This window comes from Scyliorhinus canicula, chromosome 11 (genome assembly GCF_902713615.1).
Source record: "Scyliorhinus canicula chromosome 11, sScyCan1.1, whole genome shotgun sequence".
Taxonomy (NCBI): Eukaryota; Metazoa; Chordata; class Chondrichthyes; order Carcharhiniformes; family Scyliorhinidae; genus Scyliorhinus; species Scyliorhinus canicula.
Window position 1 is genome coordinate 84,984,344 of NC_052156.1, and position 13,810 is coordinate 84,998,153.

A 13,810-nucleotide genomic window follows, 5' to 3' on the forward strand; every position below is an offset into this window, starting at 1 on the left:
AGAGGGTAGAGGCCAACTCTAAGGGAGCAAAGTCGGAGATTAAAGAAAAGTGGAGCGATTGGAGGCGAGTGAAGGATTGGCTAAAAAAACTACCCTGGATGTAGCCTAAAGGGCATAAGGGGAAGGTTGTCTGAAGATATTGAAGGGCAGCAATTGACTTGATCTCCCAGTAGTTTTAACTTGAGTTTGTTAATTTTTTTTTTTGAAGGTTCACAAGGCGATTCTCTTAATCACGGGAGTCACAGTTCCGCCTCCCCTGACCAGGCACAGAAGGGCCTTTCCCCAGAAGAGATTGCACGGCCCCTTTCACCAGATAGTCCGGAGATAATAAGTGAGCTCCAACGTTATGCCGAGGCAGCAGCGGCCAGAGAATCCAGCGACCGGCCAGGGACTATCGGCAATGCACAGGGAGACCATGGCAAACTGAGGCAGGCTCAGTCGTCCGAACAACTCCTGGGCATCAACAGCTCTGCCACGTCTCGCACTGCTGCCTTGAATGTGCCAACGGCAAGTCGCTATGTGGACTGGACCTCTGGTGCATTTGGAATGGACGTCAGAGGCGGCAAACGAAAGAATTCTTCTCCGTCCTTTGAGGACCATGCCCGGAAGCAAAGACACTCAATGTCAGCGCAGAACTACTCCCTCCCTGCTGGCTTTAACCTATCGTCCGTCGGCTTGAGCCCTGAGATGTCTGGGCTGGCAGGTAATTGCCCAACTCTCTTAAACCCCTTGTACAGTGCGGGGAGCCCCTACTACACACTGCCTGGCTTGCTGGGGGACCCGCGACTGATGTACCCCATGACTACTGACCCGCGACTTGCTGCTAGCACCGCTGGGCCCGCCGTCCCTACCTCAGCGACTGGTGCCGCGGCGCCCTTCATGCTTAATCCAACCTCGACACTTCCCACGGGCCTACTTCCCGGCCTGCATCACCCCTTCGCCCAGTCTCTGCTGAATGAGCCCCGGATGTTCGCCCCATACCCGGTTCCCCTGCTCACTAACAGCCTGCCAGCTGGTGTGGGACAAGCTAGCAGAGTCTTTACACCATCATCGGCGTCATCGTCTGGCTACGCAGCTCCGGAGCTCCTTGGCACCACGGCCCCTCAGATGGATGTGCCCACAGGGTTGGACACTGCTGGCAGTTCGGATGACGACGTCATCGAGGTCACGAGCAGTAACCCGGGGTGACCAACTCGTAAGGGACAGGGCTGTTATCCAAATCTTTTTAAATAAATAAATAAACGTGTCACTCACCCGAATTTTATGACCGAAGACTACCATTGTAAATGTTGTCTTTTTTACATTTTTTTAAATTATTGGCCAAGTGTTTTTTTTTCATCTTTTTTAAATAAAACTTTCTGCTGGATTTTTTTTTGTTTCTTGCCTGGAAGGAGTCTTTTGCCTTTGTTTAAGAATTTAGCAAAGATGTGACTTAAGTTGAGCAGAGAAGTACAGCTGTTTCCTGTCTTTGGTTGGGGGGGGGGGGGGGGGGAGCCAGGGCAGAGCTTCTCAAGAAGCAGTGGCAAGGAAAATAGTTTTAAGGGGCTGTGTGTCTCAAAGATGTTTGAAGGAGCTGTGTCACATAAAATTTGACTGATACACATTTGTCATTTTTTTTGTGTTTTGGTAAGAGCTGGTGTGCATAACAAGCAGGACTTGGATGTTTTCAATATGGGAGAGCGGAGGGTGAGTGAATGAGAATCAATTCCTCAAGTCACTGGCCCTGGATCTGAAATAGAATGGAGTGCTTTCTATCGGTTTCAGAGAGTTTAATGAGTGAAGAGGCTGGGGGTGAGGGAGAAAGGTTTCGCTGTTAGGAAGCACCAGGATTGAAAAGCTGACGGGGAACTTACCACTGCAGTGCAAAGCTCAGACGTGCAGTCCAGAAAGTTTGAGCTCCATTTCCAATCTGCCGAGCCTACTATCCTAATTCCAGCGATGATAAAGGAGAAGCTAAGTCACCCTCCATATGTCCTTGCCTTGCTGTGTGATTTGACACTGCATTGTGCTGCAGAGGATATTCAAGCATGATATTCCACGTTAAACAACAATTGTGGTACTTGAACACAGGTAGCTTCTCCCTACCCACCTCTCCTCTGTAGACTGGAAAGAATTTCGCCACTCGTCCAACAGCTGTTAAAGAATGAGCTGTGAATGCCTTGTTGGCAACTGGAAGATTGTATCCAAATGTGAAACAAACAAGGGAAAAGAATTGAAACTGAGTGCCTGTGAAGGAATAATTAGCTATTCTGAGTAGTGGGAAGTGCCATTGTGAAGCAGCTATGGTGATTGATCGCACACTCTCCACTTGGGTTCTACAGAACACCATGAGCCTCGCCACAAATGTTAAATCTGAAAATTGTATGTCTCCGTTACCACGTCCTCCTCAGATTGGTGCTTTTGGGCGATTGGCGAACTTCTTCTCCGTCTACAGAGGAGAGGCGGGTAGGGGGAAGCTGCCTGTGTTCAAGTACCACAATTGATGTTTAATGTGGAATATCATGCTTGAATATCCTCTGTAACAGCACAATGCAGTGTCAAATCACACAGCAAGGCAGGCCATATGCACTGTGACTTCTGTAGGAAATTGTTTCATTCAGGTAAAGCTCAGACTTGTGTTTCTAGCAAGTATTAAATCCAGACAACTTTTGGGAGGTTTTCCAGTTTAAGGGTTTGATTTAAAATTTAAAGCCAACCTTATTGATATTTTTTCTTGGAAATGAATTCCAGTTTTAACTTATTTATAAACGTTGATATTTATTATCACTAGTTACTACAGTACAGATGTTTTTGAAGGAAAAAGTATAGGGGGATAATAATTCTGACCAAAGTTCAGCTAATATTTGGACCAACTGTAATCGACCAAACTGATTCTGTCCATGGGTTGAATAAGAAACAGTAGATGAATGGTGATTGTTTGAAATGGCCTACCCTGTTGGCCCATGCATGCTTTAGAAGGGTTTGGTGATTAATGTACAGACTTCTTGAATTTAAGATGTTTCTGTAGTTTTAAATTGGGATGAGACATGCAGCATATTTTAGACTGGTGACTCCAGATGATCTTACTGCAGTCAATGTACTCTGATATACATGTTTTACACCAGCAGTCAGCTACTTTCAGCCAGAACGCCAATGTTCATACTTGTGGGTGTTGCTACCACTCAGTTGGCCATTTCCTAGGGAAGTTTAGGAGAGAGATGGAACAGAGAGGGGGAAGCACCATTTTGCAATTTGTTCAATAGTGCAGTCCACTCTAGAATGTGTAACTGGCCATTCAAAGTGCTATTATCACAAATATAGCTCAGCTGCAATCCATAAGGCCCACCTATATGGCCCCCATATAATAAATAGTTCAATTATTTCCCATTCTTTGGTTTTAACATTAATAGCTACAAGTTTTTCTTTAAGAAGAATTTTCCCTTTCTCCAGAAGGCATTCATGGTGTCAGGTGCAGCATCACAGGCACCGGCAACAGTTCTACACATTACCCACGTGACCAATAGTATTGGTTCAGCCCAGTTGGTGAATGGCAAAGAACTATTCTATCACAAGATGCATCACTGTATAACTGAAGTGTGCACATGGGGCAGCACGGTGGCGCAGTGGGTTAGCCCTGCAGCCTCACGGCGCCGAGGTCCCAGATTCAATCCCGGCTCTGGGTCACTGTCCGTGTGGAGCTTGCACACTTTTCCCGTGTTTGTGTGGGCTTCGCCTCCACAAACCCAAAGATGTGCAGGGTAGGTGGATTGGCCACGCTAAATTGCCCCTTAATTGGAAAAAATAAATTGGGTACTCTTTTTTAAAAAAAAAAAAAAAAAATGTTTTTAAACTGAAGTGTATCATAGGATTTACAGTGCAGAAGGAGGCCATTCAGCCCATCGAGTCTGCACCGGCTCTTGGAAAGAGCACCCTACCCAAGGTCAACAACTCCACCCTATCCCCATAACCCTGTAACCCCACCCAACACTAAGGGCAATCTTGGACTCTAAGGGCAATTTATCATGGCCAATCCACCTAACCTGCACATCTTTGGACTGTGGGAGGAAACCCACGCACACAGATCTGCACATATTACATATTGGGACTAGAGACTGAGTGGTTATAACCTGGATTAATCACACAGCCAAGCGAAGATAATCCAAATGTTTGCAGCAAGATAACAGACTGATACCGCACATTGGCAACAATACATGTTTTCTATCTGAATTTGTCAGCTGTCAATCTGAGACAAGTGCCAAGGATTAGGCTTGACGTGCTCCTGCAGAATTGGCCTGGTAACTGACTAATTTAAATTAATTATCACACTTCTTGTGTTTTCTTAATGATGCTGACCCCAAGATTTTCGTTCTAAAGCCTCACCATTTTGAACACCTGACTTTAAAGTAGACATGAAATGCAGCAAGTTGTTAATGAGCGGTCCCAAACACCATTCGCTCCCTGACCACCAGTATTCCCATTTCCAGATCCTGTGGCTCTTAATGGGATCAGTGGTGTCTCAAAAGTCACTCATAGAGGTAGATGCTCTCCAGGCCTGTCTGCTGATTGTGGGCTGGGGAGAGGATTCGGGGGGGGGGGGGGGGGGGGGTAAATGCGTTTCATTTGATTGTTTTTTTAAAAATTGTAAACGAAAGAATGTAACAGGAGAAGCCCACAAAGCCAGATGTGATTTGATCTGGATATGTCATCTCCATAGCCTGTACTGAGCTAGTTTCAGTTTGATTTTTGATTTCTTCCTCCTTGAATTTTTTCCTGAAGTCTAGAGATTGTTATTTGGAAGTTATTGTCATACGAGGTGGACACTTATTAATCGATAGAAGCCTTAGAGATATTAGCTATGCAAGTTTTTAAAAATAGTGTTTTTTGTTTGGACAGAGCGCAGATGGGATGAGATAAAGGGGGCTTTAATGACCTTGTCAAACTACCATTTGTCAGCTGGTAATGAAGAAGTTATCAACTCCCCAAAGACTTGAAATTGTTTCTTGCATTCCTGTAACTGTTGCGTCCTGTATTGTAAGACCCAAATTGGAAGGGTTGGTGGACAAGAGTGGGGGGAGCTCTGATCCTATTCTCTTATCCTGTCATTCAAATGCCCTGGTCAACTTTCTATTTAAGCTAGTAACTGAATGAAGCCTTGGAAAAATTTGCCTGGGGCATGGGACACCATTGCTGGCTGTGGAAGCTGCTAGTTAACCTTGGAGATTTGGTTCTGGTTAATATTCCATTGTAGCAACAATTGTATTAATGCATTGAGTTCCTTGTTAAACCTTCTTGAAGTCTGTAAAGAGCCTGTATATTAATTTGTTTTATATACACGGGGCTCTCAATCTCGCCCCTTTGTTTCTTTTTTGTTGCTGGACTTGGGTAATGTCATATTTTGGGTGTTCCAAACATCAAATCATGCACTATTTATTCACATTGGGTGTGTTTCCATTCTTTGACTATACCCCACCCCCTTCTTTATACACTACTTCTGCTGTTGATGCAATCTTCAGTCCTTGGTTCCAGTCAGGTTAATCTGCTTTTATGTGATGAATTCAAATAACCTGCAGTTTTTAATAAGAGGATGGTTGGAAGGTCAGTTTGGGCATTGTGAATGTGGAGTTTATTGCTTCTGAAAGTGTGTTCGTGATGTCTCGACCATAATTGATGTCCTGGGAAAGAGCGTGTACCTGTGCTCCTACAGAGTCGTCCAACCATCCTTCATAGTAGCGACATTCTGTGGTTGTCTTTTCATTTGGACAAATTCATTTAAATCTCCTTCGTTCCAGTTGTGTTTTAACCATGCGGGTATGCTCCATTTATACAGTGCAAATTACTGCTGCAACGCTGGCATCTCTATTCCTTTCTGGATCTGGATACTTTGTAAAATGCCCAGTGCTGTGCAAATGCTCTTTATCCTTTTTGACACAGTGAATGTGTTACTCAGATGAGATTGTGTTGTGCGAATGTCATGATTTCTTCACACTTGGTTTCTGAGTTAGTGTGACAGGGGAAGTGGTAATTACCCAGTCTGAATTTCTGCATCTCTCTCCCCTTGGTCCTTTGAAAGTGCTTCCATTATCTTTCAGTGTTAAATAGTAGTGTGATGTACCTGCAAATGGAGGTTCGTTGTCTTCTGCCCTGGAGTGTGGTACACTGGACAAAATTATGTCTATGTGTTTGCTCATTATTAAATGAGGAAGTGGATTTGACGCATTGCAGTTAAGCCCCAGAGATTGTTACCACTAGATTTAAGAGAGTCTGTGGTGCTAATTGCTGTTCTAAAAACGGTTGTTCGTGTAACAGCTGCAAAGTAGGCAAGATCTCTTCCACTGCCTCAGTAATGGAAGTGGTACTGTCGTTGCACCAAGCAGGCCCAGATCTCCTCATCTGTAGACTGGAGGCATCACAAAACGGTTTGTTTATTCCCCCTCTCTCATTTCCTTCTCCCTCGCATAAAATCAATTGAAAACTAGTTTGTTCAAAAAAAAGACAACTTTTTTTGTAATTAAATGTTACAAGTCTGTAAACTGCCTAATAGACCTCTTGTTTTATTTTGTAAAATGAAAAAATAAAGACTAGCTCCTTTTGTGTTTTAGTAGAGAACTCCTTTACCCATGTGTCTGTGTGCTAATGTTCCTGAATGGCTTTGTGTACTGTGCTACTTAACTCATGGTAAACACATCACTCATTTGTCAAGGAGTGTTCTGCTTGTAGCATCATCTATAGAGTGCGTATACAAAATAAATGACCCATTTTGCGATATCTGTATCTGGGGCCACTGATAATTTTGTGCAGCGCCAAAGGCTTTTGGGTCGAACCTAAGATCCATCCAAACCAGACAGAATCCTCCAAATCAACAAGATCTGTTTTCTCCTGACATTTGCAAGCTGTACTGTTGGTCTCTAACTTGACCTCATCCAAAATGCTGCTGCCTGTATCCTAACTTGTACCCATTCCTGTTTGACCGTTACTCTATGCTCATTGGTCTACATGGGCTTTGATTTAAAAATTCTCAACCTTGCTTTATCTCTCCATCTCCATGGCTTCGCCCATCTGTAATCTCCAAACCGGCAATCCTCCTAGATTTAAATTCTGGTCTCCTGTGTATCCCTGATTTCCATTGCCCCCACATTTGGTGGCATTCCATCAGCTGCTTAGTCCTAACATCTGCAATCTCTCCCTAAACCCCTCTCTCGTTCCCTCTTTTAGATTTTCCTTTAAACCTACCTCTTTGAGCTTTTGTCACTTGTTTTAATATCTCCGTATGTAACTTGGTGTCAAATTTTAATGGTAATGCACCTGCGTAATGTTTTAGTACAATAAAGATGCCGGGCAAATTTAAATTGTTAGATTGAATTACACACAAATGAATGAATCTTGCCATTTGACCAAAGTAGTTTGTGTTGGTGTTTATATTCCACACAAGTCTTCTCATCTATTTAACACTCAGCTATTCGGCATATCTTTGTTTCCTCTTCTTTCATGTACTCACCCACTTTCCATTTGAAAGCACCTGTGCTGCATAACTGCTTTGCTTTTGTAATTTGAAGTACAGGATGATTACAGCCAGAAATCCCCCTATTCTCCAGGGAGTGCAGAAACTGACCTGAATCTCATCACCAGTTGTTTTGCTCCTGCTGTAATATTTCAGAAGTCGTTCACCACCTTGTTGAGAATTTATTTTATAACTTTACAAACCTCTCCTATTATGGTCCCTTTAGAATGTAGCACAGGTTGCCAAATGCTGATATAGCGGCTCCATCCCTTTCGCTGATTTCACGCTGTCCATAAATCAGGTGAGTTTGCATCTATATCAATATCCATCTGGATTTGTGAGCTCACCATCTTCCCGTCTCCTGAAGGTGATGAATGAAAGTCGCCGTAGCCCCCGAGGACCTTAAACTGCTCTCTCCTTTTGAGGGGGAGAGCTGACTGGCGGTGATTTAACCTGAGGGTCACCACAGCTCAGGCGAGGGGCAAGATTGAGAAAGCAGGCACTTGATGGATAATTCTAGTTGGTATGGAAATTGAACCTGTGCTTTTAGCACCGCACTGCATCACGGACCTGCTGTCCAGACAACTGAACTAACCGACCTCCTGAAGTAATCTCAGTGGGTGTCCTCTTGAGTAAGTGGCTATGTGTGAATTTGGGTTAGAGTGGTACCAGACTGCTTGGCCATAGCAAAGCATTATCTTGCCCTTGCCTGTTGTGCACATTCAGCAGGGATTTCTTGATCTGGAAAGTTCAAAATGAGAATCCTGAATTCAAATGTGTTATCCATCAGCAGAGATTGGCCAACAATACCTTTCAGAGATTAAGGCTGAAATCTTCCTGATCCCGTTGGCTCCATAACTTGCAGCATACAGCCATTAAGATGTCACCTTCAAAGTTTCAGAATCTATTCTGTGCCGTTTAAAAAAAAAAAAAAAAATCTGATCTACCACCTTCAATTTATACAGCACCAGCTATCCATAGCTTTGCGCATTTTCATCTGAATACTGTCTTCCCCCAACATTAAGCTAATTGTTCTCTTTCACCATGGTGCATGCTCCTACACAGCTTACCCACAAGCATTCTTCATTGGTTAACAAATATTTTTTGGCACAATTGATGTAATTCAACAGCAATTTATATTTATATAGTACCTTTAATGGAATGCCCCAACCCCAAGGCACTTCACAGGAGTATTAAAAAACAAAGCATGACACTAAACCGGTGATTGGCATGGTGGCTCAGTGGTTAGCACTGCTGCCTCATGGCACCACGGTCCCAGGTTCAATTACGGCCCTGGTTCACTGTCCATCAGGCCATCAGATGAGAGAGATCAGACCCAGCTCCACAGCCTCCTGATCGGAAGTGAGCTTAAACTGCCAAAATGGAGCCTGTCTGTGTTTCCAGTACATTCTGGAAGCAACCCCAATCAGGATTGAGCCAGTCAAGTCCTGGGAAATGAAAGTAGCCGACTGGCTGCCAGCCAAGTCCATCACATTACGTCATCACTGGACCAAACCAAATAGCACGTCGTCCCGGGGGTCTCCTTGGGCCCAACTGCATAGCACCTTGTACCGGAGGGGCTTCTTGTTTTTCATATTAAAGATTGAAGTCCACCTGAAAGACATAAGTCCCAGAAACTGCCCAGGCAGGATAGGGCGCCATGGTGGGGCAGTGGTTAGCATTGCTGCCTCACGCCACTGAGGACCTGAGTACGATCCCGGCCCCGGGTTACTAGCTGTGTGGAGTTTGCACATTCTCCCCCTGTCTGCGTGGGTCTCACCCCCACAACCCAAAAGATGTTCAGGATAGGGGGATTGGTCATGCTAAATTGCCCTTTAATTGAAAAAAATAATTCGATACTCTAAATTTAATTTTTTTTTTATAAATGTTTTTTATTGAGTTTTCATATTTTATACATGACAAATTACAAATTATTAGAGAGGAAAAAAAAAGAAAACACAAGAATTTAGCATGAATATTTACAGGTAAGCATCTTCATAACAACAATTGTGGCCGCCCCCTTTAGCCAACATACATATTTTACATTCCCCAATATGGCCGAGGCACATGTTTATAGGCATTTATTTATAGTTTAGTTTTGGGCCTTGGCTTGCCAGAAAACCCCCATAACGAGCCCGTAACCCCCCCCCCCCCCCCCCCCTCCGGCTACCCTCCCCCGATTCCCGTCCATTTTCCCCTGATTCTTGGCCACCCGACTATTCTTCCTCTTGTACGTTGGCCACAAACAGGTCCCGGAACAGTTGCATGAATGGCTCCCACGTTCTGTGGAAGCCGTCTTCCGACCCTCGGATGGCGAATTTGATTTTCTCCATTTGGAGAGATTCCGAGAGGTCGGACAGCCAGTCTGCAGCTCTGGGCGGTGCTGCTGACCGCCAGCCAAACAGGATTCTACGGCGGGCGATCAGGGAGGCAAAGGCAAGGGCGTCCGCCCTCCTCCCCAGGAATAGATCTGGCTGGTCTGAAACCCCGAAGACCGCCACTATCGGGCATGGCTCCACCCTCACCCCCACCACTTTGGACATAGCCTCAAAGAAGGTTGTCCAGTACTCCACAAGTCTGGGGCAAGACCAGAACATGTGGGCGTGGTTGGCCGGGCCTCTTTGGCACCGCTCGCATCTGTCCTCCACCTCCGGGAAGAACCTACTCATACGGTTTCTCGTTAAGTGGGCTCTATGTACCACTTTTAGTTGCGTCAGGCTGAGCCTTGCGCACGTGGAGGTGGAGTTGACCCTATGCAGTGCTTCGCTCCAGAGTCCCCACCCTATCTCCATCCCCAGGTCGTCCTCCCATTTCCTTGTTGCGTCCAGTACGGTGTCGTCCCTATCTACCAGTCGGCCATACATGTCACTACAGTTCCCTTTCTCTAGGATACTTGCGTCCAGTAGGTCTTCCAGTAGTGGCGGTTGTGGGTACGTCCTTTTCTCCTTTCGTAGGAAGTTTTTGAGCTGCAGGTACCGTAGCTCGTTCCCCCCAGCTAGCTGAAATTTCTCCGTCAGTTCGTCCAGTGTTGCGATCCTGTCGTCCGTGTATAGGTCCCTGACTGTCAGTGTCCCCCCGTCCTGTCTCCACCTTTTGAAGGTGGCGTCAGTCAGTGCTGGTTTGAACCTATGGTTCTTGCAGATGGGCGCCTTGTCCGACATTTTGTACAGGCCAAATTGCTGCCGCAGTTGGTTCCAGGATTGGAGGGTGGCTGTCACCACTGGGCTGCTGGAGTGTTTTTTGGGTGGGGATGGGAGTGCTGCCATGGCGAGGGCCCGGAGGGAGGTTCCCATGCAGGAGGCCTCCTCCGCACGCACCCACTCGGCTTCTGGCTCCTGGATCCATCCCCTTACTCGCTCGGCTGTTGCCGCCCAGTGGTAGAATTGTAGATTCGGGAGGGCTAGCCCCCCCTGGATTTTGTTTTTTGTAGGACCTTCTTTGGGATCCTAGCATTTTTAACCCCCCCCCCCCCCCCCCCCCCCCCCCCCCCCCCCCCATACGAACGCCATGATAAGTTTGTCCAGCGCTTTGAAAAAGGCCTTGGGGATGTAGATCGGAATAGATCTAAACAGGAAGAGGAACCTGGGCAGTACGTTCATTTTGATCGTCTGGACTCTCCCCGCGAGGGAGAGCGGGAGTGTGTTCCATCTTTGCAGGTCCTTTTTAACTTCCTCCGTCAGGCTGGTGAGGTTCCATTTGTGGATCCCTTTCCAGTCATGGGCTATTTGGATCCCCAGGTAGCGGAATTTATGTCGGGCTTGTTTGAACGGCAGCCCCTTTAGTGCTGCCCCCCCCCCCCCCCCCCCTCCCCCTTGCGCGTGTACTGGGAAGATCTCGCTTTTGCTCATGTTGAGTTTGTAGCCCGAGAAGGCTCCAAACTCTTTCAGGAGCGCGATGATTTCGTCCATGCTGCTTTGTGGGTCCGAGATATAGAGGAGCAGATCATCGGCATAGAGTGAGACTCTGTGCTCTCTACCTCCCCTTCGGATCCCCCTCCAATTTTTTGCTGCCCTGAGCGCGATTGCTAGCGGTTCGATTGCTAGTGCGAACAGCAGCGGGGACAGTGGGCATCCTTGTCTGGTGCCCCTGTGCAGCTGGAAGTATTGGGAGTTGGTATTGTTGGTCCGTACACTCGCCATGGGAGCGTTGTATAGGAGCTTTACCCAAGCGGTGAACCCTGTTCCCAGCCCAAACCGCTCCAGTACCTCTGAGGTATTTCCATTCGACTCTGTCGAAGGCCTTTTCTGCGTCCAGGGAGACGATCACCTCTTGTGTTCTCTCCCCGGAGGGGGTCATTATCACGTTCAGCAGGCGCCTGATGTTCGCGGTAAGCTGTCTACCTTTGACGAAGCCCGTCTGGTCCTCTGTGACCACCTCAGGTACACAGTCTTCTAGCCTTTTGGCTAGGATTTTGGCCAGTATTTAGGCGTCTGCGTTCAGCAGAGATATGGGTCTGTATGACCCACATTCCGTTGGGTCTTGGTCTTTCTTAGGTATCAGCGAGAAATTTTTTTAAAAAGACACTGAACTATGGATGGAGCTATTAGGTCAGATAACTGAAGCTTGGTGAAAGAGGGAGACAGTCTTCTTGGTCAAAGTGGCTTAAATGAGGGAATTACGGGAGAGAGAGGCAGTGAGATGTAGGGATTGTATTCCAGAGCTTGGGATCTAGGCAACCAATGGCATAGCTACCAATATTGGAGGAATTGAAATTGGAGACACGGGGCAACATGGTGGCGCAGTGGTTAGCACTGCTGCCTACGACACTGAGGACCGGGGTTCGATCCCGGACCCGGGTCACTGTGTGGCATTTGCACATTCTCGCTGTACCTGTGTGGGTTTCACCTCCACTACCCAAATATGTGCAGGTTTGGTAGATTGGCCACGCTAAATTGCCCCTTAATTGGAAAATAATAATTGGGTACTCTAAATTTGTTTTAAAAGTAAATTGGAGATACACCAGGCTTGAATTAGAGGAAGACAGAGATCTCAAGAGTTGTGGGGCTCAAGAGGTTAGAGAAAGTGAGGGGCAAGGCCATGGAGGGTTTTCAAAACAAGGATATGTCGGTTTATGTTGCTGGGAACCACTAGGCGAGCAAGCATGTGTGATGGGACATTGGATTTGCTTTTGAGTTAACACGCACAGCAGAGTTTGGATGGCTATTAATGAAAGGAATGTAGGAGATGAGCCAGGAGCGTGTTGGGATTGTAAAGTTTAGGGGTAACAAGTACAAATGAGGGTTTGAGCAGAGAATGAGTTGAGACATGGGTGAAGTCGAGCAATGTTATCGAGCTGGAAATAGATGGTCTTAGAGCTTGAATATGAGGTGAAAGCTCATTTTGGGATTGGAAGCGTGTGAGCATTTCATTTCTAGCCTTTGTATCATATGTGTTAGGGAGAATCTTAATATCAATGGTGATTTATGTAAGCTTGATATGGATAAAGGATAATTATTTTAATATTCTGTAATGGGACGTGAGCTTCACTGGCTGGGCCAGCATTTATTGCCATTTACAAGGTGATGGTGAGCTGCCTTGAACCATTTTCACCTCATCAAATATAATTTTGTCCAGCTAATTGTGTGATTAGCAGTTAATGTCTCTCAAAATTATATATGTAGGGCATGAAGTTCATGGATGGTTCCAGTTTTTTTCATTTTCTGTCTGCTAAAACCTGCTTTGGGTCTCTGGTGAATGACTTCTGTACATTTTTTAATATTCTCCCAGGGAAGATGATTACTTGCCCTATCTTTGCACACGTGAACATACACTTTGGACTTCTGTATAAATGCAGTATATTGCCAGATTCCTTGGAATGTGTGTTACTGTTATGATCTGTTCAGCGGCTTAATTTCTCTTCAACATTTTACGGTAAACTACACTGTTGCAATTCTACTTAAAACTACCTGATTTTGATGACTGCAATAGGGCTGTCTGTCACAGCATTTTGGGTGGTTTGTGTCTGAATTCCTCAGGAGTTAGAGCAGCAGTGGTTAGCATTGCTGTCTCACAGTGCTAGAGACCCAGGGTCTAGTCCGTTCTTGGGTGACTGTGGAGTTTGCACATTCTCCCCGTGTCTGTGTGGATTTCCACTGGGTGCTCCAGTTTCATTTCACAGCACAAAGATGTGCAGGTTAGTGGATTGGCTGTGATCAATGTGCAGGGTTACGGGGATAGGCACGAGTGAGCCTAGGTAGAGTACTCTTTTGGATATTTGGTGCAGACTCAATGGGCTGAATAGCAGTCTCCTGCACCGCACAGATTCTATGGAAACCTAAAAGCAATGATGAAATTCTGTTAGCCTAGTGCCCAAAAAGCAATGGCTCTTCCTAT

At 45.9% G+C, this 13,810-nt stretch overlaps 1 protein-coding gene across 2 annotated transcripts in view; it reads left to right on the plus strand.

Moving 5' to 3' along the window:
- rad54l2 (RAD54 like 2) overlaps positions 1-1,366 on the plus strand; it is a 170,865-nt gene extending 169,499 nt beyond the window's left edge. For both annotated transcript variants that reach the window (XM_038810813.1, XM_038810812.1), the window contains one exon: positions 209-1,366. In XM_038810813.1, coding sequence (XP_038666741.1) covers positions 209-1,188 — 980 coding nt within the window. In that variant the 3' untranslated portion in view covers positions 1,189-1,366. The remainder of the gene's footprint in view (positions 1-208) is intronic.
- The last annotated feature ends 12,444 nt before the right edge of the window (positions 1,367-13,810 follow it).